Source organism: Ixodes scapularis, unplaced genomic scaffold (genome assembly GCF_016920785.2).
Source record: "Ixodes scapularis isolate PalLabHiFi unplaced genomic scaffold, ASM1692078v2 PGA_scaffold3__209_contigs__length_174095766, whole genome shotgun sequence".
In the NCBI taxonomy this organism is placed as follows: Eukaryota; Metazoa; Arthropoda; class Arachnida; order Ixodida; family Ixodidae; genus Ixodes; species Ixodes scapularis.
In genome coordinates, this window is record NW_024609868.1 from 115,190,197 (window position 1) to 115,216,334 (window position 26,138).

General features: G+C 44.8%; 1 protein-coding gene across 1 annotated transcript in view; it reads right to left on the bottom strand.

Annotated features, from left to right (window-relative positions):
• The window catches only part of LOC115324168 (arylsulfatase B-like), a 99,645-nt gene that overhangs the window by 49,521 nt on the left and 23,986 nt on the right, over window positions 1-26,138 (bottom strand). The window contains exons 2-4 of the mRNA XM_040217186.1: window positions 5,016-5,128; window positions 4,814-4,924; window positions 548-685 (exon numbers count right to left, since the gene is read on the bottom strand). Of these exons, the coding sequence (XP_040073120.1) occupies window positions 548-685; window positions 4,814-4,924; window positions 5,016-5,128 (362 nt within the window). The remainder of the gene's footprint in view (window positions 1-547; window positions 686-4,813; window positions 4,925-5,015; window positions 5,129-26,138) is intronic.

Here is a 26,138-nt window from a genome sequence, read left to right on the forward strand (position 1 = left end):
CACTAATGTCGTCTTCATTTTGACCTCCAGGATCACAAATATAAAGGTGATATTTTAGATTGATGCTCCAAACGTCCACAACAGCGCTTTCAAAGCAGTGCTGAAGCTCCTTCTCCCCGGCCTCTTCGGTGGGAGGAGAGAATCTTCAAGAGCGAAAGTGTGCAGCCGAGATGGTCAGGAAGCACCAAAATCTGGCGTATTATACAGTGATCTCCACATTTTCGCGCGTCCTACAAGCCTTTCCCGAGCAGTGAAAATGCTGCACGCGTTTCCACAAAATCAAGTTGAGGAAATGGCAGTCGCAAGCCATGCAGTTGATACCTCTGGTGATGACGTCACAAGTAGTGGGTTTTATTTTGTTCTTTACACTTTTACTTTTACGTTCGAGTCATATGCTTGTGATCTTCAAACACACAAAAAAAAAACATAGTAAAATTTATTTCTAAACTTTTTTTTTTTTTCAAGAAATTCCCCGGCTTCCCTTTAACGAGAATTAACTGCATTCGGATCACCGTGTGTAGAGATCGTGCGATAAAACGCGACTTACCTTGTTTTTATCGTGATCCCTGATCAGGGAAATCGCTCTCTTCGTGTATAGCCTTGTTGCGTAAACGCCCCCTTTGTCACGAACGGGCGTTGTGTCATCCCAAAAGTCTAGCCCAAGTAAGCTTTCGTTTTTATATTCCTGAAACACAAATGCTTAGAGCAGCTGGTAAAGTTAACGAACCAAGCTGTAAACGTGCTAAGCCAATGATTTGAACGTGAACATTTGACTGAGGCGAGTCAGACTGGGGCAAGGCGGACCTCTCTTTTGCACATGCCAGAAAGAGGGAGCACGTTTTTCTGGCTAGAGAAGGGATCCAAATTGCCCACAAGCCAACATTAACACTTGGATGCCTAATGGCCCAACCGAAAGATGGACCTCTAAAGCGAGAACTCAAGGAGTTCTGATCAAGAACTTTCGGGAAAAGATCTGCCAGAACCAGACGTTCGAAATTTCAATTTTGAGCTCAGCGCGGTCGCTGGACGTTCCGCCATCAAGGGCCACCGCACCTCGCCAACTTAAAGAACACCCGCATCATCAATCAACATTGAGAATAACAACCGACAAAGAATCTTAGAATTATGGAGCATTCAAACTACGCCAGAAGACATAAATTGGTCCCTCGGCGCTTTATCATCCACCTAAATCAAAGGCCATCTTCATAATCACCCATGCAAAGTTGGCCCAGGACACCTCGAAATATCGCGTCCCTCATGAGGGCTAGGTTGAACGTTCCCCCTTTTTTATTAAGCTCATGATGCGTCTTCTTAAAGAGAAGCTGTCAAGCGCCTTATATTTAAGGAGTTTCATGAGTTTTCACTTTATTTTAATACATTTTTGGTTTCGCATTTTTTGTGTGTAAAATTCGGATGTTGTTTTTTGTTGCTAATTTGTCAGCAATTTTGCGGTTAGAAACTGATATTTTAATAGACTTATACCTTATTTTACATTAGGCGTTAACCGAAACTTACTTCAACTTCTTTTACACCTTTCAAAGTCCTCGTTGATCGGAGACTTAATTTTATAATGCATACCCAATTAACTAAACTTAAAGAAGTAACGACCTCAATGTTTTGGGTTGCCTCTTACCCTAGAGGTTTAGTATGGCATCATCATTAGTCAGCAAATCTAATTATATTAGTGCTGTAGAAAATTACTTATTGCGTTATTTTTACTAAGGTACTTCGGTTTTGATTGCTGAAAGCCGAGATTTCGGGGTGACGTCGGGGAACAGGAAGCGTAACTATGTAACAATGACTGTGGTTCGTGTGATTCTAAGAACCGTGACGTCGTGGCGGCTCGTCGTCTGCTTGCATCACAGCGCTTGAACATCACCGCCTCCCCGTTACAGTCTTTTGGGCCCATGTAAACGTTGCCGTAGTTTCCTTAAAGCGAAAGCACATCAGAGTTGATTTTAGAGTGACATGGCAGCCAAATACTCTACATATCAATAGATCTTACTTCGCGAAATCCTATGACCTTGTGACCGACAGCTCTTGTGTAGTTGGAATGTCTGGTTGCGCACAGCCTCGCGATTTTCCTCTTTGAACAGGGTGGAGTGACTGCCTTCTTCTATCGATGTAAGCATTTCTCAAAACAGCGCAGAGAGCCGTCTCTGCTGTGCTGGCGAATCCGGCGTCTTAATGCGTGGGTAGTGACCCTCTTCCTCGGCGTAGAGCCTAAGCGAAACCGCATAGACAGCGCGATTCGTATGTGTTCTCTAGAACAAGTGGTGTCTGCACCGTTAGGGGAAGACTGGCACTGTAAGCTTACTACCCAAGCAAACCAGCATACTAGAATGTATTCCGAACGTAAAGTAGATATAGTAACCCTGGGGAGGTCTTTCAGTATTTATGGGACGTACCTTGTCGAACAGATTAAAGAGGGCATTTGCGATATGTTTGAAGTGATGATAATGCAATTGAAGCAAAGGTGCATGCGAGCAGTACAAGAGTGACGATATAATCGCTGAAGAAGGGGAACAAGAAGGACAAAAGACGCACATAAGTCTCCAAATATAACTAAGTGACTGCTGCGAGACCGAAAAAATCTGCCTGATTCTGTTTACGAACCAGGGATCTCTTTATTTCCAGTGGAGCGTTCTACCAACTGAGCTAACCAGGAGTTAGACGTCAGTAGAGCAAACGGGTTTTATCAGCTGCCACCTGTCTAACACCAACAAAGGGGAACAACCTTCATATTAAGGTTATCATGTTAATAAAATTAATGCAAATGTGCGAGCGAGCTGGACAAGTATGACAATCATAATCCCCGGAGAGGGGGAATAATAGGGACAAAAAACAAACACAATTCTCCAAATACAGCTAGGTGACTGCAGGTGCGGTTTGGTCGCGCACCAGTCGCCTAGCTGTGTTTGGAGATTTGTGTATGCCCTTTGTCCCCCTTGTTCCCCTTCGACAGAGATTATAATCCTCATGCTTAAACTGGCCTTTTTTTTTACTCGAGCGGTACGATGGTGGAATAAGTGGTCAATGTCCCAATTAATAATCACAATGCGATAACTGCAGAGCCGTTTTGCAAGGTTTTTATTGGTGGTGTGGCTGCTAAATGTGAATTTGTCAACATTTGATGCTGTTATTTCTCCTTTTTTACTACAAGCGCACGCTGAGATTACATTCTGAAGCCGATATAAATACTGACATGCTTACCTCGACGAGAACCTGCTCGAATCACGGCGCACTTTCAGGGACGGTCAGAAACAACATGGATCGACAGAGACCTCCTCGAAGACCCGGAACCAAGGCTTTCGAACATCGGCCAAAGCTAGCAACGTAAATGGGTCTCCGTATTCCTCGTCTTTTAACGACAAGCAGAGGTGCTGCTGCGACGACATAAACTTGCCGGCCAATAACAGAGGCTGCTCAACCTCATTTTGATCGAGGCCAACTGCCACCACCAATCACGCCGGGACCCGCCGGTGGCGCAATATCGTCGCATCACAGTGGTTATATAATAGGGACCAGCATACTCGCGAGGTGGACACAAAATGGGACTGACCAACGCTACCATTACCTAATCATGGGTCAATAAACATCGTCAACGAATATCCGTAACCCGGTCTGTCCGTCGCGTAGCCACAGCCATCAACAATATTTGAGAAAAAAAGGCTTCAAATCCTAGACAGGATTCCGTGTGCTGTCTTTTGCGACACTGACCCTCTGAGCCAGGTACGTAACCAGAGGGGGTGTCGTCTGGGCTAGGCCTCCCCCCCCCCCCCCCCCCCGAACAAAAATTCAATTGGGTCATCACCCTTTAAAAAAAGAATAGGGAAAGAACTTGAACATGAGCAGTGCACTCCACTGGGCTCATCTTCGTCCCTTTTTACGGTGCCAAACGGAAGCGCCCGTAGTACAGGATGCACTTTACGGCGTAGCGCAACAGATGCAAGTCAAAAGTTAGAAATTCCAGTCTCCCCCACAACAACCTCTGTATTTGTTAAAGGGCCCCCATGACCCTTGCTTGTGAATGGCGCCGTGCAGTCCTCTCCGTGGGGCAAGGGTGTGCACGTGTGTTTGAAGTTCGCCAACGTGATCTTTTCAGACCTTTGAGATGAGTCGAGTGGCTAATCCTGCATCTCCTCATGCCCCAAAGTCTCTCCTTTTATCCCTCTGGTAAGACAAGTGTTAGTTTTCAAAGCAGACTCTTCTTGCAATCCCGCAAGTGTGCAAAGTTCGTGGTGCGACAATCTTGCCTACGAGATGTTCCGTGACGGAAGGCAAAACGTTGCGGCAAGAGGGTCATGAACGAGGACGGAGCCAGCAACTGCTCGAGAGCCAGCAAGCGACAAGTATCAACACTGAAGTACACAGACCTTTTTTTTAAAGTGCAAAGGTATGCGCTGAATAATCGGGGATTCGCCTGTTTTTGGTTGTAATGACTTGATACCTGATTTATCTATTTTTGAGTCGAGATACTGGGAATTCATGAATAGATAAGCAATTTAAAAAGCTAACATGTGCATTTGTAGAAAAAGGTAATTACAATGAGGCATACTGGATGATCTCACTCGGTATCATAAATTTTACATGTACACTTCAATTGTGAGAATTTGACCCCAATATACTTGAATGCACAGCATATAATTAACACTGGTGCTGGAAGAGAGCACTTTGAGAGCGAGAAATTATTTTGCCTCTTCCCCTTTCCTCGAGAACAAATCATGGCTACGTGCCTGCTCTTAGATATAGGTAACTCTGTGGCTGCCCACCACTTTCAGATACGTTACGCATCTAGTGCGGCTGTGCTCACCAAGTAGATTTCGTGCCTGTAATAGTCTTCACCATTGTTGTAGAAGCCATAGAAGGAATCAAATCCCCTGTACGTTGGCGTGTAAATTTTCTTGTAATATCCTAGATGCCACTGCAAACAAAGTAAACATTACAGATTTCTTTTGTTGCCATTCCTGCAACGATTTAGAAAGACGCAAAATACAAAAAAGAAGTAAAGTTACTTTTCCAATTATGTGACTTGTGTAGCCGAGCTCACTCAGGTACTGAGGCATGATGGTGAAGTTGGGCGACAAGCCCCATGGTTCCGCCACGTGATGAATACCATGCTGCAAACCTGTGTACGGTGAGATCATTGGTTATGATTCACGGAATTTTGGCGATGAATCGGCAGTCGACAAACCTTCGTGGAACATCAACACTAGTCGGTTCATGTAATTGAGATGTTAGACATGAATATAACTAGAAAAACAGAAGACAGAAAGGTATTTCCTCAGATCTATGCTTAGTAGGAAACCTTACCTTTGGTTAATGTCACTCTAAACCAACACATGGCGATGGGATCGCCTTCCAGACCTTTACATCAATGCAACATATCATGTGTCGTGGCCCCAGCAGGGGCACCTGTGAAAGCAGGTTTTTGGAGAGTGCCGTCTCCAGGACGCGTCTGCACATTTGGTGGTAGGTGCTTGGTGAGTAGCGTCACCACGGACCCCAGCCACGTAGGTCACTATACCAGTACACTCTTAAAAAAAAATAAAAGGTACTGTAGTACCCTCCTTGAGGGGGTAACCGACTTGCACACAGTACAACCCCTTTTGGAGGTAACGTTACCCCCTTCAACGAGGATGCAAACTTACCCCCAGGGTTCGGGTGCAACATTGCCTCCTTTTGGAGGGAACCATAGTTCCTTTCAGTGTTAAAAGTGCATACTTTCAAGGTCGGCTTTCACCTCTTTTAGGGGGAAACTTCAACTTCCTTGAGAGGTAAGACGACATATGTGAGAGGGCTGCTTTTACCTCCTTTTCGGGTCAACAGCACCTGCTTTGGGGGGCTGGTTTTCGCTCCATATAGAGACAACAGTTGGCCCATTTACGGTTCAATAGTAAACGCCCCTAATTTCAACTTTTCCCCCTTATGGAGGGAACTATGATCAACTCTAGGGTTATATGTACGCGATGAGGAAAATAGCTAAAAAAACGTGGACTACGACGAACGAATATTCCGCGCTTTCTGAGCTGTTTTCTCATCACATCAACCAACTGATCCAGTTCACCATCTTACTACAGGCTAAGTGTACACTTGATGGAATCTCTTTTCCCCCCTAAAGGAAGGTACTATGACCCTTTGTGGGTGTGATAGTACATGCTTCAAGAGTGGGCCTTATAGTAGATGAAGAGGGCACTAGTTCTGAAAGTAAATGACAATGTTTTATTGCGGCTGTCACAAACAAAATGGCATAAGAATCAATTGCACGACTAGACATCTTATAAAAGTTATAAGCGCAATAAAGGCATTTGGAACAACACTTTCGGGACTTCAGTTCGTGAGAGTCAATAAAATTATCACAAAAAGGTGCACAAACAATCAGCGTCTACCCGGCAAATAAAAGTGAATGCTTTGAACACTGCTTGGAATAGCGAAGCTTCATCAGGGTGAGCTCAAATGACGGAGTCTTGTACAAACCAGTATCAGTGTGAACGCACTGTGATATAACATACGTTCAGTATCACACATATTGCAAAAAGCAATAGAAACCAAGACATGACTAGTAATGACTAGTGCATTGCAACTCAAGCACAGCAGCACACTATGCCCGTCCTATCACAGTAGTGGAATGAATGCTTGAGTAGATGAAAGTAGACTCTGGGATTTTCTCTTCTAATATAGAAAGAAGAAAGGGGTCGTATATCCTGCTGCAAATTTCATTTCATTTCATTTATTATCCCTTAAAGGCCCCGCCAGGGGCATTACATAAGGGGGGGGGGGGGCAATAGAAAGAAGCACACAAGTAGAATTTTTATACAATAAAAACAAAAAACAAAACATAGAAACAAGATGTGGCTGAGCACTGGCCATAGGTAGGAGCATCGCACTGATTACATATTAAATATAGACGATACAGCATGTCTGAAGAGGTCGGGTCACTGATGAGCACTACATGGTCCGGTAGATTGTTCCACTGTATTATGGCAAGGGGGCGAAATGAGTTGTTAAAGGTGACAGTGGAACCATGGACGCTAAGGGAGTTAAAAAGTCGTCGGGATGAACGATGCGGTTCTAACAGTAGAGACTGTCTGAGTAGAGGGTGGTAATAAAAAATCTTCTGGAAAAGACAGATGCGTGACATTCTTCGGCGAGAAATGAGAGTGGCAAGGCATAAGGAAGCCTTCATGGCCGACACATGCAGTGCGTTCATAATTAGAAAGAATGAATCGGGCAGCACGATTCTGAATAGATTCTAAGGTGTTAGTGAGGTAAATCTGGTGTGGGGACCAAATGGCAGCAGCATACTCAATCTTAGGACGCACAAAAGTTTCGTAGGCCAGCTGGCGCAAAGCTGGAGGGGCTGAGTGCAGACAACGTCGAATGTAACCAAGCGTTCTGGAAGCTTCGGCATGTATGGAGTCAATGTGGAGGGTCCAAGACATACGGGACGAAAAATGAACGCCAAGGTATTTGTACGATTGAACACACTCAATTGTTAATGAGCCTAGAGAATATTTGAAAAGAGATGGGGAATGTTTTCGAGAAAAACAGACAAACTTACATTTAGAGTGGTTTAGTAACATTAGCCATTGATCACACCATTTGGTTACATTATCGCTGTCTTTCTGAAGAAGAAAATGATCGGAGGAGCAATTCATTTGGCGATAAATGACACAATCATCAGCAAATAAACGAATGTTAGAGGTGATAGAATTTGGAAGGTTGTTAAAAAAGATCAAGAAAAGAAGCGGACCTAGGACACTGTTGTGGGATCCCAGACAAAACATCGGTAAGGTTTGATTCTAAAGTGTTGACGACTGTATATTGGACTCTGGATGAGAGAAAGCTGCGAATCCAAGATACGATTAAGGGATCAATATTGAGTCGCGATAGTTTTGCGAGTAGGCGTAGGTGAGGAACCTGATCGAAAGCTTTGGAAAAGTCTACGAAGATGGCATCTGTTTGAGAGAGCGAGCCAAGGTTAGTGTGCAGGTCGTGAAAAAATGAAAAAAGTTGGGTGTCGCAGGAATAACCCTGGCAAAAACCATGCTGGTTTTGGAAAAAAAAAAGTTATTACAGGTTAGGTGATTCATAACGTTACAGAGGATGATATGCTCTAAAAGCTTCGATGCAATGCATGTGAGCGATATGGGACGATAGTTATCAGGAAGGGATCGATCTCCACTCTTGAAGACAGGAATGACCCGGCCAATCTTCCAGTCCGTTGGAAGGCAGCCGTCTGACAATGACTGGTTAAAAATTAGCTGAAGAAATAGACAGGAGATGTCTCTCGTGTTCTTCAGTATTTTCGAGCAAATTGTGTCAGGTCCCGGGGCAGAAGATACCTTCAGTTTATCTATAAGATTAGAAATTCCAGATGCAGTGACAGTGATCGGAGGCATTTGGGAAAACGGAAGTAGAGGGAGGGAGGGAATATTATCTGGTGGCTCCGTTGTGAAGATGGAAGAAAAGTAATCATTCATTACTGACGGGGCAAGTTCGCCGGGCACAACAACACCGCCCTTGTCAACTAGCTCAATGGACTGCATACTAGGATCGGGTGTAATCGTTTTCCAAAGTTTAGTAGGGTTGGTTCGAAGAATGTTGGGCAAGTCCTGATGAAAATACTTCTTGAAAGTTTTAATTAACGCAGTGTACTCTTTTAGGCACTGAAAATACTTATTCCACACAGAAGGAGAACCACGAGCCTTCGCTTTTCGAAAAAGGCGCTTCTTTTTGTTATCAATTGATTTCAGCTTTTTATTGTAACATAGTTGCCCAACATCTCCACGAATCCGCAGCAAGGGAACATGTAAGTTGATCAGGTCAGTAACCTTTTGCTTAAATAACAACCAATTGTCCTCTACGGACCGCGACAAAAAATAAGATAGAAAGACGTCAAAAAAGATGGTGAGCTTAGCATTAATACCAGCGTAATCAGCTTTATTAAAATCGCGTATGACTTTAGACATGGGGGATTTAACTAGAACAGGCAGTGTGATCAATATATTTATTATTCTATGGTCGCTAAGACCAGGCATGTAAATAGTAGATTGCACAAGATCGAGCCATGATACAAGGACTAAATCAAGGATATTATCATCACGGGTAGGCTTGTCGATCATTTGATTAAGATTGAACAACATGCAAACGTCAAGAAAGTGCTTGGAATCACGTGACGTAGATGTGAGTAACTGCCAGTTGATATTAGGGAAGTTGAAATCAACGAACAGTAAAAGATTCGTTTTGGGAAATCGCATCGTGATTTCGTTTAGGGCAGTATGTAGTTTATTAACAAAAGAACAGTCAAAACCTGGGGGCCTATAGCACACTGCAAGAAGCGTTTTGCTAAACTGCGATGAAAGACAAACACAACATAGCTCAAGATCGCAGGATAGTTGAACGTAAAATGAAGGCATTTCTTTTTTTATGGTCACAAGGACGCCACCAACACGCTGCCGAGGCCGATCGCAACGATATACAGAGAAGTTCTTGTTCGAATAAAAAAGCTCATCGTCGTTAACGTCCGGTTTTAACCAAGTTTCCGTAAATATAGCTATGTCGGAGTTGCAGTCCTCGAGAAGACTGCATATTTCATCTTTCTGAGGCAGGAAACTACGAACATTTGTAAAAGTAACAACATGAGACTGCGATTTTTTAGTTTTGATACGACAGTTGCTTGGTGTCGGGAGGCGGTTTTTTTTATTCCCATTTAGTTATGCTTCAAGCTCCTTTACGCAGTCACTAATCGGATCGTAAATGTAACGCTTGTTATGAATGTGAAGTTTATCAAAGCGGATTTTAAAGGGCACGTTTTGCGGCTCTGCAAACTGGTATAACTTTCCGCGCGCTAGGCGAACTGATTCAGAAAAATCTTCACGGACGGCGAAAGTAGTATTTTATAGTTTGTGACCGGCCGCCAAGATTGATTCCTTATCTTTAAAACGTAGCAACTTGACAATTATAGGGCGGGATTTGTTTTCGGTGAAGCGTCCCAAGCGATGGGACCTTTCGAGGTTGGAAGGATCCAGCTCGATGCCCAATCTATGTAAGCAGAAATTAATAACAACTTCTTTGGACTTCGCCCACGTTTCACTCTGGGAATCCTGTATACCAAAAAAGTAGGTTTGATCGACAAAGACGGTTCTCGGCGTCGTCGCACCTCGCTTTTAATTCAGAAAGTTCCGGTGGGATGGTATTCAGAGGGCTGTTAGGTGATTGTGGCTGAGCTGATGCACTCTTCAATGCCATGATGTCATGCTCAATGTTAGTAATCCTATTGTTAAGAAGTATGGCCCTGTCATCGGCCGCCCTCTCATCACGTTGCAAAGATGTAATCGCAGCAAGCATATTTGCTTGAGCTACAACAGACTAGCGCGAGGGCCAAAAGCTAGCCCACTTCAAATGAATCGTAAAAATCAGTTTTGACCATCTTGTATCTAAACCCTGCAAGCCGTCACAATCCATCTTGTATTTAAACCTTGCAAGCACAAATCTATGTGAACATAAAACCACAACCCTGAAATGCTTTCAGGCGCCAAGTATTAAGTAGACTAGAATAAATCAAGTATGCCAATGCTGCAGAAAGCAAAAAGCAGTGATTCTGGAAATCACAAAAATGTGACTATAAAGCAATATCATTACCCCTCCGCAACTCTCGAAATCAACCATCAACATATGTCAGACAAAACAAAGCATTAAACAGACGACATAAAAAAATTCGTAAACCTGCATATAAAGGCATTAAAAAATAGAATACGACCCCCGATTCACAAGGCGTCTATTCGCCCGGCCGCCCGGCTCCCGGTTCGCCGGGCAGCCGCTCTCCCCCTTCCTCCACCCGCACACACATACATTGGGAAAAGCTCGTGGCTACGCCACTGGTTAGCATATGTCAATCTTCTAAATATACGTTAGGGGAAGCGACAGCATTCTAGTTCTTGCTTTTTATGAGCTTCAATGGTCTAAACCGTGTCTTCGTTCGCGCCACACAATTTCATCGAACGCTCGACGCCTTCAAACGTGAAGACATATCCGCCACTCATTTGTCTAGGGAAGACGGGGGTCGCCTTTCCGGGTTAGTCATAACCGAAGCCAAATGTCGCCCTGGGCAGAACATTTTCCTACCTGCATACGGTGCACACGACTTGGATCTTCGACTGAAGCCAATGCAGCGCTCTCGGCGACTTCGCAAGAAGAGACTGAGCCGAACAGAAGAATTAAGAACGTTCCTGAGCTGGGATGCCTCCGTCGAACGTTCGAGAAGAAATACCGTTATGACTGGAGGGGAGCGTCGGCGGGGGAACGCGCTCGGCACCGGGCAGGCGCTCGCCCACGCATGCGCGAAGAATGATGTGTCATACGAGGACACCAATTAACGAACTCGGTTGCGGCTTTCCACAGCCAATCGCAGCGCCCAGGCTCTGGCAACGCCCAAACAGGTGCATCCTCTGGAAGGTATTATTTCCCTCGTTGCTGCTCCTTCGTGGCGAACTTCACCCTGTAGCAACGCATTGCTAGTGTCTGCTGCGCCTGTGGAGGTAACAAGCTGAGCGCTCCCCCCCCCCCCCCCCCTAGCCGAGAGGAGGGTGGTAAAGGTGGTCTGCTACCTGCTTTTGGCCCCCTTTTTTCTAAGAGTATACAAAGGCGGCACCTACTTTAATAGATGCTTGGTGAGTGGGGTCACTACGAACCCCGAGCCGTGTAGGTTTGCCCACCCACGCCTGACTGTGCGTGGCTTAACCGTGTCAGGGGAGAAGGGAATCCTGGTGGTTGAGCTGAGCTTGGGGGTACGTTTGGACGCTTCGGGGCACCCCGGTCGAGGCAATATACCGCTTTGGCCCCTGCTTCTCGTAGACGGGTGTCCTGGCTTGGCCCGACTAGGATGATTCAGTCAGTCGCCTCCTCTACCCTCTTCTTCGTTCTTTCACTATTCCTTCTACCTCTTTTTCTTTTCTCCTACACTCTCTTCCCTCCTTTTTCATTTTCTTAGGCGCCAAGGGCCAACCTTGAGGGGAAACAGGACCTGTACCTGCGACCACACTAGAGTATAGTTCTCGGACAGCACTGGTCGAGCAATTGCGTCAGCCAAGCCTTTCTTGCTTTGGCACATTACCTACCCCCTTGTTGGGCTCCGTAGTGGGCGATGGACCCGGGCACAGAATTTTCTTTCCCATCGTTATGGGTCTGCACAATAAATCCTTCCTTGATTGGCCTCTAAAAAGAGTACGCAACGAAGCTCGCACATTTAATATTTCAGCAGTAATTACTGCGCAGTATACAAAGTTTTTGGTGATGCACTCCGAAACTGAGAAACCACTGAGTAAACTGTCCTCTTTTCTTGTCGCGAAAACACTAGAGGGTGTCGTGGGAAATACTTTTCAGGCTAATAAGATGACATCAGGTGACCTCCTCGTAGAGATTCACACCAATATCCAGAGTGATGCTCTTCTAGCATTGAACTCAGTCTCCGATTACAAAGTCAACGTAACCCCCACCGCACAATAAATACGCTACAAGGCGTAATTTCCGAATATGATTTGCTCGAAACTTCAGAAACAGAAATCTCAGTGGGCCTTTCCAGCCAATGTGTGATCGCCGTACGGCGCATCACACTTCGAAGTGACGGCATAGAACACAAAACAAAACATATTGTACTGACTTTTAAAACGACCATCCTTCCACAAGCTGTCAAGGCAGGTTACCTGCATTGCCGCGTCCAGCCATACACACCGAGCCCGCTGCTGTGCTTCAAGTGCCAGCGATTCGGCCACGGCTCGCGGAGCTGTCGAGGATCTGACACGCGTGGAGGTGCTCTAGCAAAGAGCATCTCGCAGATCACTGTGAGAATGAACCAACATTCCGAAGGAAAGCGTGCTGCAAGTTAAGTTTGTTCGTTTCCCTTCCGTGAGGATTGCGTCGCTCATGCTGTTCAAAGGCAGAGGCGGCAGGTCGCTAGATTGCAGCGACGAAGGAATTCAGGACGGGACTCAACAGTCGATGATGAGAAGGATGAATATATTTACAAGACAAAACAGTTGAAAGTTACAAGACGCTTTTCATGGGCCGACACCCCTTCGGCCCCTTGTTCGGTCGCTCATTGTTCCCTCATTGCCCCGCGGGTTTACCGACCAATCACAAAAGGTCCTCTCGCGGCCAATCAGAGAGACTACTCATAAAACCAACAAAAGCACTACAAAAAGACTCACACAGAAACACACATACACACAGGCACACACATAGATGTCGGCGGCCCGGCAGTCTCCGTCAGCGACTGGAAGGTCAGACCCCCCGGGCCGCGAACCCGACTCCCGAAGGCACCACCAAGAAACCCTTGGTCAGTGGCTCTTCACATCTTACGAACGGGCGGCGCACATTCCGAAGTACGGGGGACGCGTCCCGCTCTCGTCCCGCTCCCATTAACAAGTCGCCGACGGCCAGGCGCGGGGAGAAACACAACAGATAACGAACCCACGCGAAACCCTCTTCTTGGAATCCTCCGCGCCTGCTCGTGTGCTTCGAGAGACCTCACACATCCCCAACGAATATATCTCCGCATTCTCCGCGCCTGCTCATGCGCTCAGTAAACCTCACACCTCCCCAAGAAATATATGTTTCGGACCTAAATGTCGGAAACAATCAATGTATATACATATGCCATATGGGTAAAAAAATATACGGACACAATGCATGCACACAAATAGCACACCCGGGACGTGATTCTGACTGCCCGTCAAGGCTGTATGTCTAAGCCCTTACAAAAATGTTTAACGAATTTCATTTGAAAGTTTATGGAGCCTACTCATTGTATCTTTTCGAGTCTCTATAGAAATGCAAATGAGTTTTGTAACGAATCCGTAAGGAGTTTACAAAACTATTGGCCACCGCGTTTCAATTCAAGTTTCGACGTGCTACCGCATAAAGTTTCTAATGTATTTCATATGAATATAATTTGAAACTCTACTGACACCGTTTCGAGTCTGTGTTGAAAGACAATTGATTTTTTTGTAACGAGTCCCTAAGGAGTTTAAGAAAACAATTGGCCACCGCGTTTAAATTAAGGATTTGCCGTGCCACCTCATAAGAATTTCTAATACATTTCATTTGAAAGTCTAGATACACTGCTTTGAGTCTCTGTTGAAAATGAAATGCTTTTTTCTACCGCGTTGTACTTGAGGTTTTGACGTGGCATCTCATTAGGTATATTCCGATGAGTCGGAATATACCTAATGAGATGGCCCATCAAAGCCTGAATTGCAACGCAGTAGAAAAAACATTAGATTTTCAACAGACTCAAAGAAGTGTATCTAGACTTTCAAATGAAATGTATTAGAAATTATACTCCTAGCAAAGGTTTCTAGATAGAGGGCTCTAGGAGGTAAGACGGCAATAGGTTGCATGACATGTGGTCCGGAAGTAACCGCTGTTTTGAGGGAAGGGGAAAGTGGGTGCAAGTGTCCCTTATATGTATGCCTATATATGCATGCAGGGTTCAGAAAATGCCTGCTTAGAACCGTGGGAAGGAGTAATGACTGGTTTATTAAAAATGCAAAATTCGAGTATGTTGTACACTTAATCGTGTCCACGGGGGACCTTGTACTGCCTTCGCGTCCACGGGAGACCTTATACTGGTAACCTATAAAGAAAAAAGATGCACAGTTACACATTGATCTGCTTATCTAAACTTCAATGTTCGAACAAAGTATTCTGTTCACAGCGCAGCACTACCTCAGCGCTGAATCAGTAGTACAAACCGGGACATCAGTCCTTTATGAAAGGAGGCAACTCAGAACACACGGTACAAGCCATGGAAGTAGCAGTGACTCGTTGCTTTAACAGGGCTGAGTTAACGCTGCACTGTATGTGTGAACCAACCTTAAATGCGGAAAGTCACATTTAAAATTCCTACATTTTTGCTCACCCAGGCACTTACTTTACACACTACCTTGATAGTTTAATGAGTGGCACTAATAACACTGTCAGGGGCACCGTGGTGCAAAAGTATATTTTGCCCCCGAGTCTGCGAGAATCAATCGCTCACTGTTTTTTCCGCCGCATTGCAGTCTTTTATTTTGGCTTTGGCGAGGTCTACCAGAGATAAGCAAGCAGATGTTGTCGCTTATGAAGTTTACCAAATTTGAACATAGAGAAGCTATGACTTATAAGCATCTCGAAAAATGAATATGGTTATTCAGGCCAATTGGTCCATGATCCTAGACAAGCGCCACAAAAACACACATGGACAATTAGTGGTGGTAAACATTGGTGCCAGTGTTTTATGTCCACTTCTTGTCCCTGTGTATTTTTATTTTTTTTGTGTGTTTGTTTACTAGCTTGAAGTAGTATTTTTAATCACAACGGACAGGAAGGAAACGGTAATAGGGCTCTACGCAGATCATAAAGCCATGCTCCGAATAGGCGTGTGTTAACTGCAGCTTTCACAATCGATGCGATACACGAAATTTGAATCATTGGGAGGATCGAGACATCAGAGGCCGAATTCGAAAAGCAAACTTACGATAAAAAACTGCGTATGACAAAACCCGAGAAGAAATCCGTATTAACAAAAACATAATTGTCGCAACTTTTGTGTGACCTACAACGGAATATTACAACATCATCCAAAGTGTCTTACAAACTTCTTAGGCCAAACATGGCCGCACGTCACTTGGCCATTTCGCCGCGAGCAGCAATGAAGTTAGAAGCGTGTGCAAGAGGCACGTGTTTTGCGCACTGTTCACATCAGGCGCGTAGCCAGGATTTTGTTTCGGGGGGGGGGGGGGGGGGGGGCCCATGACAAAATGCTGTATGAGGGGGAGCGGGAGAGGAAGTCCCAGCAAAATGGAAGATTTCAGGGGGGGGGGGGGCCGGGCCCCATGGGCCTCCCCCTGGCTACGTGCCTGGTTCACATGCATCCCTACTTGAAGCAGCATAAAGACAACGCTAAACTACGCACGGAGGATTCGGCCGACGAGTCTGCCGAGCTGTCCATCCTGCCGGTTAGAGCTAACGAGGTGCAGCCCTGCTATTAACAGCGAGATGCGCCAATGAATCAACGAAAGAAAATGCCACACAAAACTGCAGTGCACCCAAATGGATCCTTCACCTATGAATGGCGCCAGGGATGGGCAAAATACATGCAAATATGTATCGAAATTCAAATACAAAATATTTCGTCAAAAATGTATTTAATTACAAATCTAATTACATTTCCAAAAAAGCATTTAAGTAGAAGATACAAATACAACCAAATGTATTTGGTCTGCTCCAAATACTTTTCCAAATACATTCCTCAAAATTTGCCTCAGCGACTTCAGGGCACCTGCAACGGGTTTCTGGGTATCTCATTTCAATTTTGCATCACACACTCGGGAGTTAGTGAGCGAGGCTCTAGTAACGTAATAGAAATATAATCACAAAAAATGTAATCAGCTTGGACGTAATAGGGGCAAAAAGTACAGAGCTTCAAGCAGCTTTTTTTTTTTTTTTTGGTGATTACATTTTGGTATAGACCAACAAAGAACCGAGACGACCAAGACGCGCAGCACTAGCGAGAGAATTTTTGATTGTTGCGACTCGCACCAGTTACGAAAATCTGGACGACCCGCGCATTTAGAATGTTCCAGGCAAAAATATGGATGGAAATCAGGCTGGAAAGCATCACAAGTTGTCACAGGCACTTATTTAGCCAGTCTGCATGTGAACGTCGATTTCGTCACTATTCTTGCCCTGGACTAGCACCGTAATCACAAAGACACTAGACGCATGTGCTTGATTGAGAGACACTGCTTTCGGTGCAGAACGTAGTTTTCTTCCTGCTCTGGACAGTGCCTTTAAAATAAAGCCGGAGGAGAAAAAGAAAAAAGCCCCACGGCCGAATAAAGGATGGAGACTATATCTTACAACCACATGCATAAAAACAAGATGTATTTTCGCCCACAAAATTGTATTTAATTACAATTGTATTTGAAATACCCCCGTTTTAGTATTTAAATACACACGTCAAATACATTACCCAATTTGTAATTAAATACAAATGCAAAATACACAAAGTATTTGAAATACGTATTTCAAATACTTGTATTTGAAATACTGCCCATCCCTGAATGGCGTGAACCTGATTTGGTGATCACTAGTTCCCCCTCGTACTTCAGTTGTGATTTTCAAAGTACAAAAAGGCACATTCCTGACTGGATGTGCCTTTTTAATGTGAAAGCATTATATGGTGGGGGGGGGGGGGGGGGGGGGAGGGGTCCATGGAGCGGAAAATCCGGCATCCGGCGGCGTTAACCGAGTGGTACCAAATGTCAACGGAGGAATAAAAGAAAGAATAAAATGTGCTTCCAGGGCTGAGATTTGAACCAGTGCTGCTGTGTGAGAGCCGGGCATGCTAGCTGCTGTGCTATATCAGTCGCTTCGGAAGGCGGCATTACTCTCCCCTCAAAAAGAAGCTTGTCCCATTACGGCAAAGACGGCGTCGGCGTTGATGTGCCCGAAAGATCGTCATAAAAATATGTCCTCGGTTCGATGACATCACACTTCATGTGACATGGCATACATGATGTGTGACGCCATATGATGTAACGTAAGAAAAATATTAGAGGGGCACCTAGGTATCCCTACGTGGATTGAATGCGAAAGCATTGCCATTCCTAACAATAGAGGAAAAAAATGAAAGCCGCTTACAACTCCCTGTAACGCCGAATTAGAGCGCAGCTCTTGAGGAGGAGGAGGAGGGAAGGGCACTGGGGGGGGGTTAAACTAACCAGGGAGGGGGTCACGTGACCCCCAATGCCGATGATGTCATCACTGACGTCACTGATGACGTCATCAGTGACGATGGCGATGCGGGTACCGATGACGTCATTAGTGACGTCACTGATGACTTCGCCAGTGATGATGACGATGACGATGCGAATGTCGGTGACGTCATCAGTGACGTCGCTGATGACGTCATCAGTGATGATGACGATGACGATGCGGATGCCGGTCACGACATCAGTGACGTCACTGATGACTAGTGATGGGACGAATCACCGGAGATTCGGATTCGGACAGATTCGGAAATTTCCGAACTTCCCGCGGCGAATATTCGGCAGATTCGGAGATTCGTCCGATTCGTCGCTTGTTGAAGACGGCAGCAACGGCAGAGTGAATCTTGTCGTAAAGCTCGCGAACGCGGTCAGTTGTGTTTCTTTTTAGGTACTATTATTACATATAACCAGATTTCGTCTCGTTTATTTCAGCGTAATGGTATGTACTGTACTGTCATTCTAAACCCTGGCACACGCCCAGATCCAGCTGAGCTGATCGGTGTGGTTGACGTAGGCCTAACCAATGCACGGTCTCGGTTTCTGTGCGGTTTCGCGGTGATCGGTAAAATGTAGCGAAATGCTGCGTATTATACATAATGTGGCGCAATTCACAATAAATATATTCAGGCAAGGAAATGATTCGTGTCCTTCTCTAGACCTGCGTCTGTCTGTACCTGTAAGGAGCGAGAGCGAGATGAATGTTGCTCGTCACAACTTCGACCGCGTAAAGGCACCGGTGGCGAAGAAAAACGTACCGTCCTCGGCAGCAAGTTCTGCTTACATGAACTTTATTTGGTCAAAAAGAAACACAACACAGGGGTGTCCAACGCGGAAGCAAACACTACTAAATCGGATATCATTAACCAGAAAGGTACAGATGCAGTGCGGGAGATTAATAGTACGGCGCAAGGGAGTTTCAGGCCGTTTCCTGCGTTCCGATAACAACACGTCAGTGGACACACGTTGGCAATAATCGATCCGAAATTATGGACATGAAATGTGTCTGTACCGAACAGCACGCCCGGTCGGTGTCAGGGGCACTAAACGTGTATGGGCACACTGCCTTTCCCTGAATACCTGCACACCAGGCGGCACTGTACAATAAAAGCGCAATAAAAATACAATACAAATACAATCTCTTGCGGCGATGAAAACATGCACTTGTATTTCCACGTGCTACAAGCATGCCTATTTTGGTCACAATCCGAAACCGAAACAAATTTTCCCGCGATACCAGCGGTACCGTTCGACAAACATCCAAAATAATATAAACAAGGCGGGACATTTTATTTATTACTATGATATTATATTACAATATTATTTTGTGCGCTTTGTAGAATTTAGTGAATTTAATATTACAAAAATTGAAACACTCATCAACGTGATCTGGCCACCATGGCAACGCTCCGAATCTTTCCGAACTTTTCCGAATCGCTTGAGATTCGGCTACTCTTCCGAATCTTTCCGAATCTTCAGATTCGGCTCCGAATCTCGATTCGGATAAAGATTCGTCCCATCACTACTGATGACGTCATCAGTGATGATGACGATGACGATGCAGATGTCGGTAACGTCATCAGTGATGATGACGATGACGATGCGGATGCCGGTGACGTCATCAGTGATGATGACGATGACGATGCGGATGCCGGTGACGTCATCAGTGATGATGACGATGACGATGTGGATGCCGGTGACGTCATCAGTGATGATGACGATGACGATGTGGATGCCGGTGACGTCATCAGTGATGATGACGATGACGATGTGGATGCCGGTGACGTCATCAGTGATGATGACGATGACGATGCGGATGCCGGTGACGTCATCAGTGATGATGACGATGACGATGTGGATGCCGGTGACGTCATCAGTGATGATGACGATGACGATGTGGATGCCGGTGACGTCATCAGTGATTATGACGATGACGATGTGGATGCCGGTGACGTCATCAGTGATGATGACGATGACGATGTGGATGCTGGTGACGTCATCAGTGATGATGACGATGACGATGCAGATGCCGGTGACGTCATCAGTGACGATGACGATGTCGATGCCGGTGACGTCATCAGTGATGATGCCGATGACGATGTGGATGCCGGTGACGTCATCAGTGACGATGACGTCATCGGGGGGTCACGCGACATCGGCGGGGGTCACGTGACCTCGGGGGGTCACGTGACCTCGAGGAGGGGGTCACGTGTCCTCGAGGAGGGGGTCACGTGACCTCAGGGGAGTCACGTGACTTCGGGGAGTCACGTGACTTCGGGGGGTCACGTGACCTCGGGGGGGGTCACGTGACCCCCACAAGGTCACGTGACCCCGGTGGGGGACTCGCGCTGTGCATTATGGGACATTTCCCATGATGCACCGCGCGGTTACGCCGACGGCGACGGCGACGGCGACGGCGACGCCGCTCAAGCCGGGAACGGGCCCCTAAGAGCTGCGCTCTAAAAAAAAGGAAGTGTCGTTAGGCATGGCAATGTTTTCGCATTCAATCCAGAAAGGGATACCTAGGTGTCCCTGTAATATTTTGTGTCGAGTAGAGCTCAAATAAACGCCGTACGGCGCAGTATATCCACAATTAAGTTGCTGCTGGTCGTGAGGCTTAATGTTTTGCACAAACAATACCGTAGAGTTTTTACTCCGTTGCGGCGAAGCGCCACTGCGCTACGAACTTGCTAGAAATTTCTGCATATGCGACCGCTTTCTTCTGGAAACCTATGGTGACCTGCCACTCACTTTTGGTCAAGCAGTGAAAATACCAGATGTGAAAACAGCCATAACAAGAATTAAACAAATCAAGATGGGGGTCATCGCATTAGCTTCTTAACGTGGCGAGACTAGCAGAGGATTTCTGTTACTCGTCGTTTATAAGACAGGAGTCAATTTTTTGCGGTCTGATCTTGAAAACAAAGTTTGGTCCGGTTAATTTTGTAGCAGAAGGCCCGTGCTTTCCCGTTCGTGAGGTCATTTTCTCGGTTCAAAATATGATGCAGAGTCCTTCTCATAAAAATGCATGGGTGCCTGCTAGGACTCGTCGAAATGATTAAATTAATTGTGGTTGGCGCTATATATACTCTGTTGCAACTCTAGAATAGCAGAAGCTCCTCCCACAAAGCCCTTCAAACACTAGAGAGGAGGAGAGCCAAAGGACACCGCCAATCATAGCGAGCAAAGGGAATTGTGGGAGGGGCTTATGCTATTCTATAGGTGCAACGGACTTTAACAAAAGTTTACAGTACCATGAAAACAAAAAGACCAAGCATGCACAGAAATTCGCAGGAAGTGCAGCAGGCACAGAATAGAAAAAACTGCAGCTGCAATATTTACCCTTTAAATTTCCCACGACAGCACAGCAGAGACGAAATGCTGGTCGTCAGCGCCTGGTGGGCCACCGCCTTGTACTGGGAGCACATGTAGCCTAAAAAAAAACAAGAAACAAAAATATTAAATGCATGGAAAATCCGCACATGCTGTTATTTCGCTTCATTGGTCGCTTCAGAGAAAGCAAGCATGCACACCGCTGTCCAACCATGTCAACTGCTAGCCGAAACTTCCCGCTTGTGCTATATAAAAAAAATTATGCACTACCCAGCTGGCACGGTGAAAGTTCAAACATTGAAGAAACTAATTCATAAAATTTCAATGTGAGAGCTACACCTTGTGGACGCTACACAAAACTATGTTCAGTGTAAACCTTAGTGCACTGCAAGGCTGCTTTACCTCAGCCAGTTTAGAACATCTGCAGTTTCATTTTTTTTTTCAAGATATTATGCCTGAAAGTTTATGTGACAAATTAACCAGGTTAAAACTTTTTTAATCGACACCCGGCCCAAATATTTAGGATGTATACTAGTGGGTTAATTTCGAACTTACCATAATTATTTTCGGCATCCTGAAGCCGTCGCTTCAGGGTCCAGTTTTCATATTGAATACACCTCACCCTCACAGCTGCAGCCACACTGAAATGTTTGCAAAGTTTCAGGCAGGGTATTTAAAAGTCGGCAGTTTCTCTCGAACACACCTGCCGAAAATTTTGTCTTTTTTGTAATTTTGTTCTGTTTTAGGGTGGTTTGGGGGAAGGGGGGGGGGGTAAATTGCAATCCTCGCACATGTTTACCTGAGCGCCAAAGGCATGAACTTGGATGAGACTATACCCCCTTTCATACTTAGGGTGCAACGCTGTCAAAGCTACTGGCGCGAGCGTGGGGCTTGATCTCGTTGATCATTTACACGCCTTCTCGCACAAACAAAACCGTAGATGAAGCCACACACTCGCGCCAGTAGCTTTGACAGCGTTGCACGCTAAGTATGAAACAGAGTATAATGCCGGCCGAGCTTCAAACCGATGGGAAGAGAAAAACGAGAAGGAAGTGGGACCTGGAGCGTTTTGGGTTGACCAACAACGAACCTGTGACAACCGCATAGGTCATTCAACACACGTCCCATATCGCTCAAACACTGTGTCGAACTGCATTTTGAAGTCAGTCCCACTTCCAACTTTGTATGAACAGGGGCATTCATTTCGTGGCATGCCTTGAAATGAATCGAAGTGGCGCAAACTGGGAACACACAGCTGCTTCTGCGTTTGGGAATAACTGCGGCCCTCGGCTTGATCACATCACAGTTGCAAAATGAAAGAGAAAAAAAAAGAGGAAAAAAAGGAACAACTGCCTCATCGAAAATTCTAACCTACAAATGTAAACCCAGTTCAATCCTAGAAAGCCAAGGGACCGAAGTTTGTCCTAACAGTACAATCCAGTACACTTCCACAACTTCAAAACAAAAGATGGCTATCCTCTTCAGCCATTTTGACAGCAAAGGAACATTGGCTCTGCGTGCACTGAATTCCAAGGAAGTCTAACTTCTGAAATGTAATGAAGTACGATCAACGTAATCAATTCATAGTTGACCGATATCAGTACACTGCGAGACCAATAAGACATGTTCTAAAACAACGGACTGAAAGTAGCATTAGGAATTCAATAAGTGCTCTGTTGACATAAGCTACACTTTCTAGGACCATACGCAGAATGAGTGGCAACTTTTTATTATGCCTCGCAGAGACCCAAACATAAAGACAGATAAAGCAAACCCAAATAGTTAAAAAAAAAGAAAAAAAATCTAGCTTAACGAGCAAACGTTTGCCGAGAAAATAGGGAGTTTTAGAATACCGGGCACTACTTTACCGCGCGTTACGGACGGCAAAATAGCGAGGATTGCGGCAAAGATTTTTTAGAATAACGTTTCTCTGCCGGGGACTCCCCAAAACGCAATCATCTCGCGCTTAAAACGCCACCAAGATGTCGTGACAGCTTTTATTCGGAAGTTAGAACGTTATATCTTGAAAATTAAACAAGTTTTTCGTCCAGAGTAACATTTTTATAGTTGTTTTATACTCAATACGCATGTTTTGTTTTTGTCACTGCCAAGCTGCTCTGTTGTACTTACGAAGCCCAGACGATCCACTACCCAGGCATGTTTACATGTCTGCCGCGATCGTAAGTACACACGCTTCGATAGCTTTGAGCTGTGAATCCAGCGATCCGTGGCGTTTTCAATACGCTCCGACCATACCGACTGCGGTAGCCGAGTGCGACTCACGCAGTTCCCGAGCGGGCGACGGCGTCGAAGACGCGATCAACGGAGATTTCGTGGGCGCCACCTTTTGCGGTACCCACGCTATTTTCGAGAAATGACAGGCCCCAAAGCTCCAGTCCGAATGCTTGCTTTGGGTCTGCGCATGCACAGCAACCACAACGTTATTCTAAAACTCCCTAATGTTCACTTCTCGTTCAACGCGTACAATGCAAACAAAGAAGCATGCTTACCAACTGCGTTGAGTTGCTCGTTCTCTCGCGTCGTCGGTCTTCCGCGCTCTTCTTGAACATAATCATCACGGGAGGAAACTTCCCAGATAGATAAACGTGATTAAATTATCACATTTCCATGTCTAAAGGCATTTCCATCCCGCGACACACAATACCCAACACACGAGAAACGCAACGGTCGCCATTTCATGCCGTGAAAAGAAAAAGCAAAGAACTGGTGTCGCGGTGTCGCTACCGATGGGGCGTCGAAGGCGCGATCCTTACAATACGAAACCGAAACCAGTAAAAGTTACAATACCGACACCGAAACTGACTAAATCGCGATAGAGGGGCGCCGTAAATATGTCTTTAGAAACTTAAGAGTAAAAGAGGGTGCATACAGTTATTATCATAAGCACAGGAAATAAATGTGTAAATCAGAACTAGCACCGACACGCTAGTTGTTTCGGGTGCAATTCAGTACAGAGCAGATTTCTTTTTGTGGAGATTACTTTTAATTTACGCTCAGCTTACAGAATTTGATTAGTAAATTATTTTACCGCACCATGCTCCTAAGCTTTATTTAGATTATGGTCCTAAAATTCCTTCAGAAAAGCCAAGCATGCAATAGGGTATTTTCCTCTAAATTGTGGCTGCATCTGAGTGTTTGATTGTAGCATTAATTTCGAGCTACGAGTCCCTTTGAGCATTCATAACCCCATCGATGTACAACGATGGTGTGTTATGTAACCTGGGCTGAGACCAATTTTGCCGTCCGAAAATTTTGAAAAATAAGCGTAAGAGTAATTAACTTGACTAATGTACTTTTATACATGCTGGGAATTCTAGCAACACATTCTTTGGACATGGAACAGATATTTGCATCATATCGCCCAGGCTACATAACACATGCATCAAATGGGCGGGTGTATTTCTGACCGGGACTATTTTTACCTTAATTGGATGTCTGACAATTATATCAGCTTCGTCCAAACACAACTTTCCAAAAGCACAGAAACATGTTCCCTCTGATCCGATTCTCAATTGTTGCGTTTAATACGCATTTACATCGTTCTGACAGACATACGTCTAATTGGTTTCTATTGCTCAAATGCACACGCACAATTGGCCTAGGCATACCTGTCTGGCCAACAAAACATTTCGTTTGACCTATAAAAATTTCTAATGGTCTGGCTCCGATAAAGTCCCTACGGGAGCAGTCACACCTCCTATGGGACCAAAAGGTATGCCTATTGGCATTCCTATTCCTGTTTTATTTTCATGTGTGTTGAATTAAACAAAATGACAGCTCAGAATTAATTAATCAGCCCAGTGTGTATTTCGTCTTGTTCTTACTGGTTTTTATTCTGTGGAAACTTGGGATTATGTTTCTGCGAGATTGTGTGAGAGTTGCTTTAAATTTTTGCGCGGTATTAGGTCAACAGTTGCTGCTTATAAATGTTTTGAAAAATGTTCTAAGCAGCACTCTGTATTTGTAATATTAAACAGCAGCGCCTCCCAAATTGTGAGGCGCGAACCCCAGGGGTGTCGTGACTGATCTAGCGGAGTGTCGCAAAAAAAAACTTCTGGCTTGTTTCTTTCTCTTTTTTTTTCCAATGGCTTTAAATTTGTTAAAATTACCTGTATTACCTGAGAAACTAAAGTTCAGAGTCAATTTCAATATGTTACAGCTTATGCACTGAGATGCTAAGACTTGTGGTCTAGCGAAATGCGAACGGAGGAGGGGGCGGGGTCGTGGCAGGATATATTTTATATTTCAGTAGATTGCGGGCATAGGAAAGTTAGGGAGCAGATGCTGTATATTGAGTCATTATGTCTATCGCTGTGTTATTTTGATCGCCCGAGAGAATGCGCTAATTGAGAATTAGAATAACTGAATATGTTTTGATTTCATAGAAGGGTTAATAAATATGAGAAGTTATTGGACTGCAATTTTGAACTTGGCTTTATTTGAGGAGGATGTCTTCTGAATAGCAGGCAATCTGCATTCATGATTGTCTTCACATTTGCCTTTATCAAATTCCTCCGCTGTGAATCAGCTGATGTCTATTGGATGCCTTATGGTAGAACTCACTTAAGTGTCAAGGATAAACTCAAAAGAACAGATATTGCATTCTTAATGATAATACTCATTTGCATGAGTAATCAGTACATTTATAAACTCAAAAATAAAGGATATTGACTGGGTAACGATAAAACTTGTTGGAATTTGTAATGAGTAAACTCAAAATAATGATATTGAGTTCTAAGTGATAACACTAATTTCAAAGTGTAATGAGGAAACTCAAACGAATTGATATTGATTAGGTAATATTAAGCCTCACTTGAATTTGTAATGAGTAAATTCAAAAGAATAGATATTGATTGGGAAATGATAAACCTCACTTGAATTTGTAATGAGTAAATTCAAAAGAATAGATATTGAGTGGGTAATGATAACACTCATTTGAATATGTAATGAGTAAATTCAAAATAATAAATATTA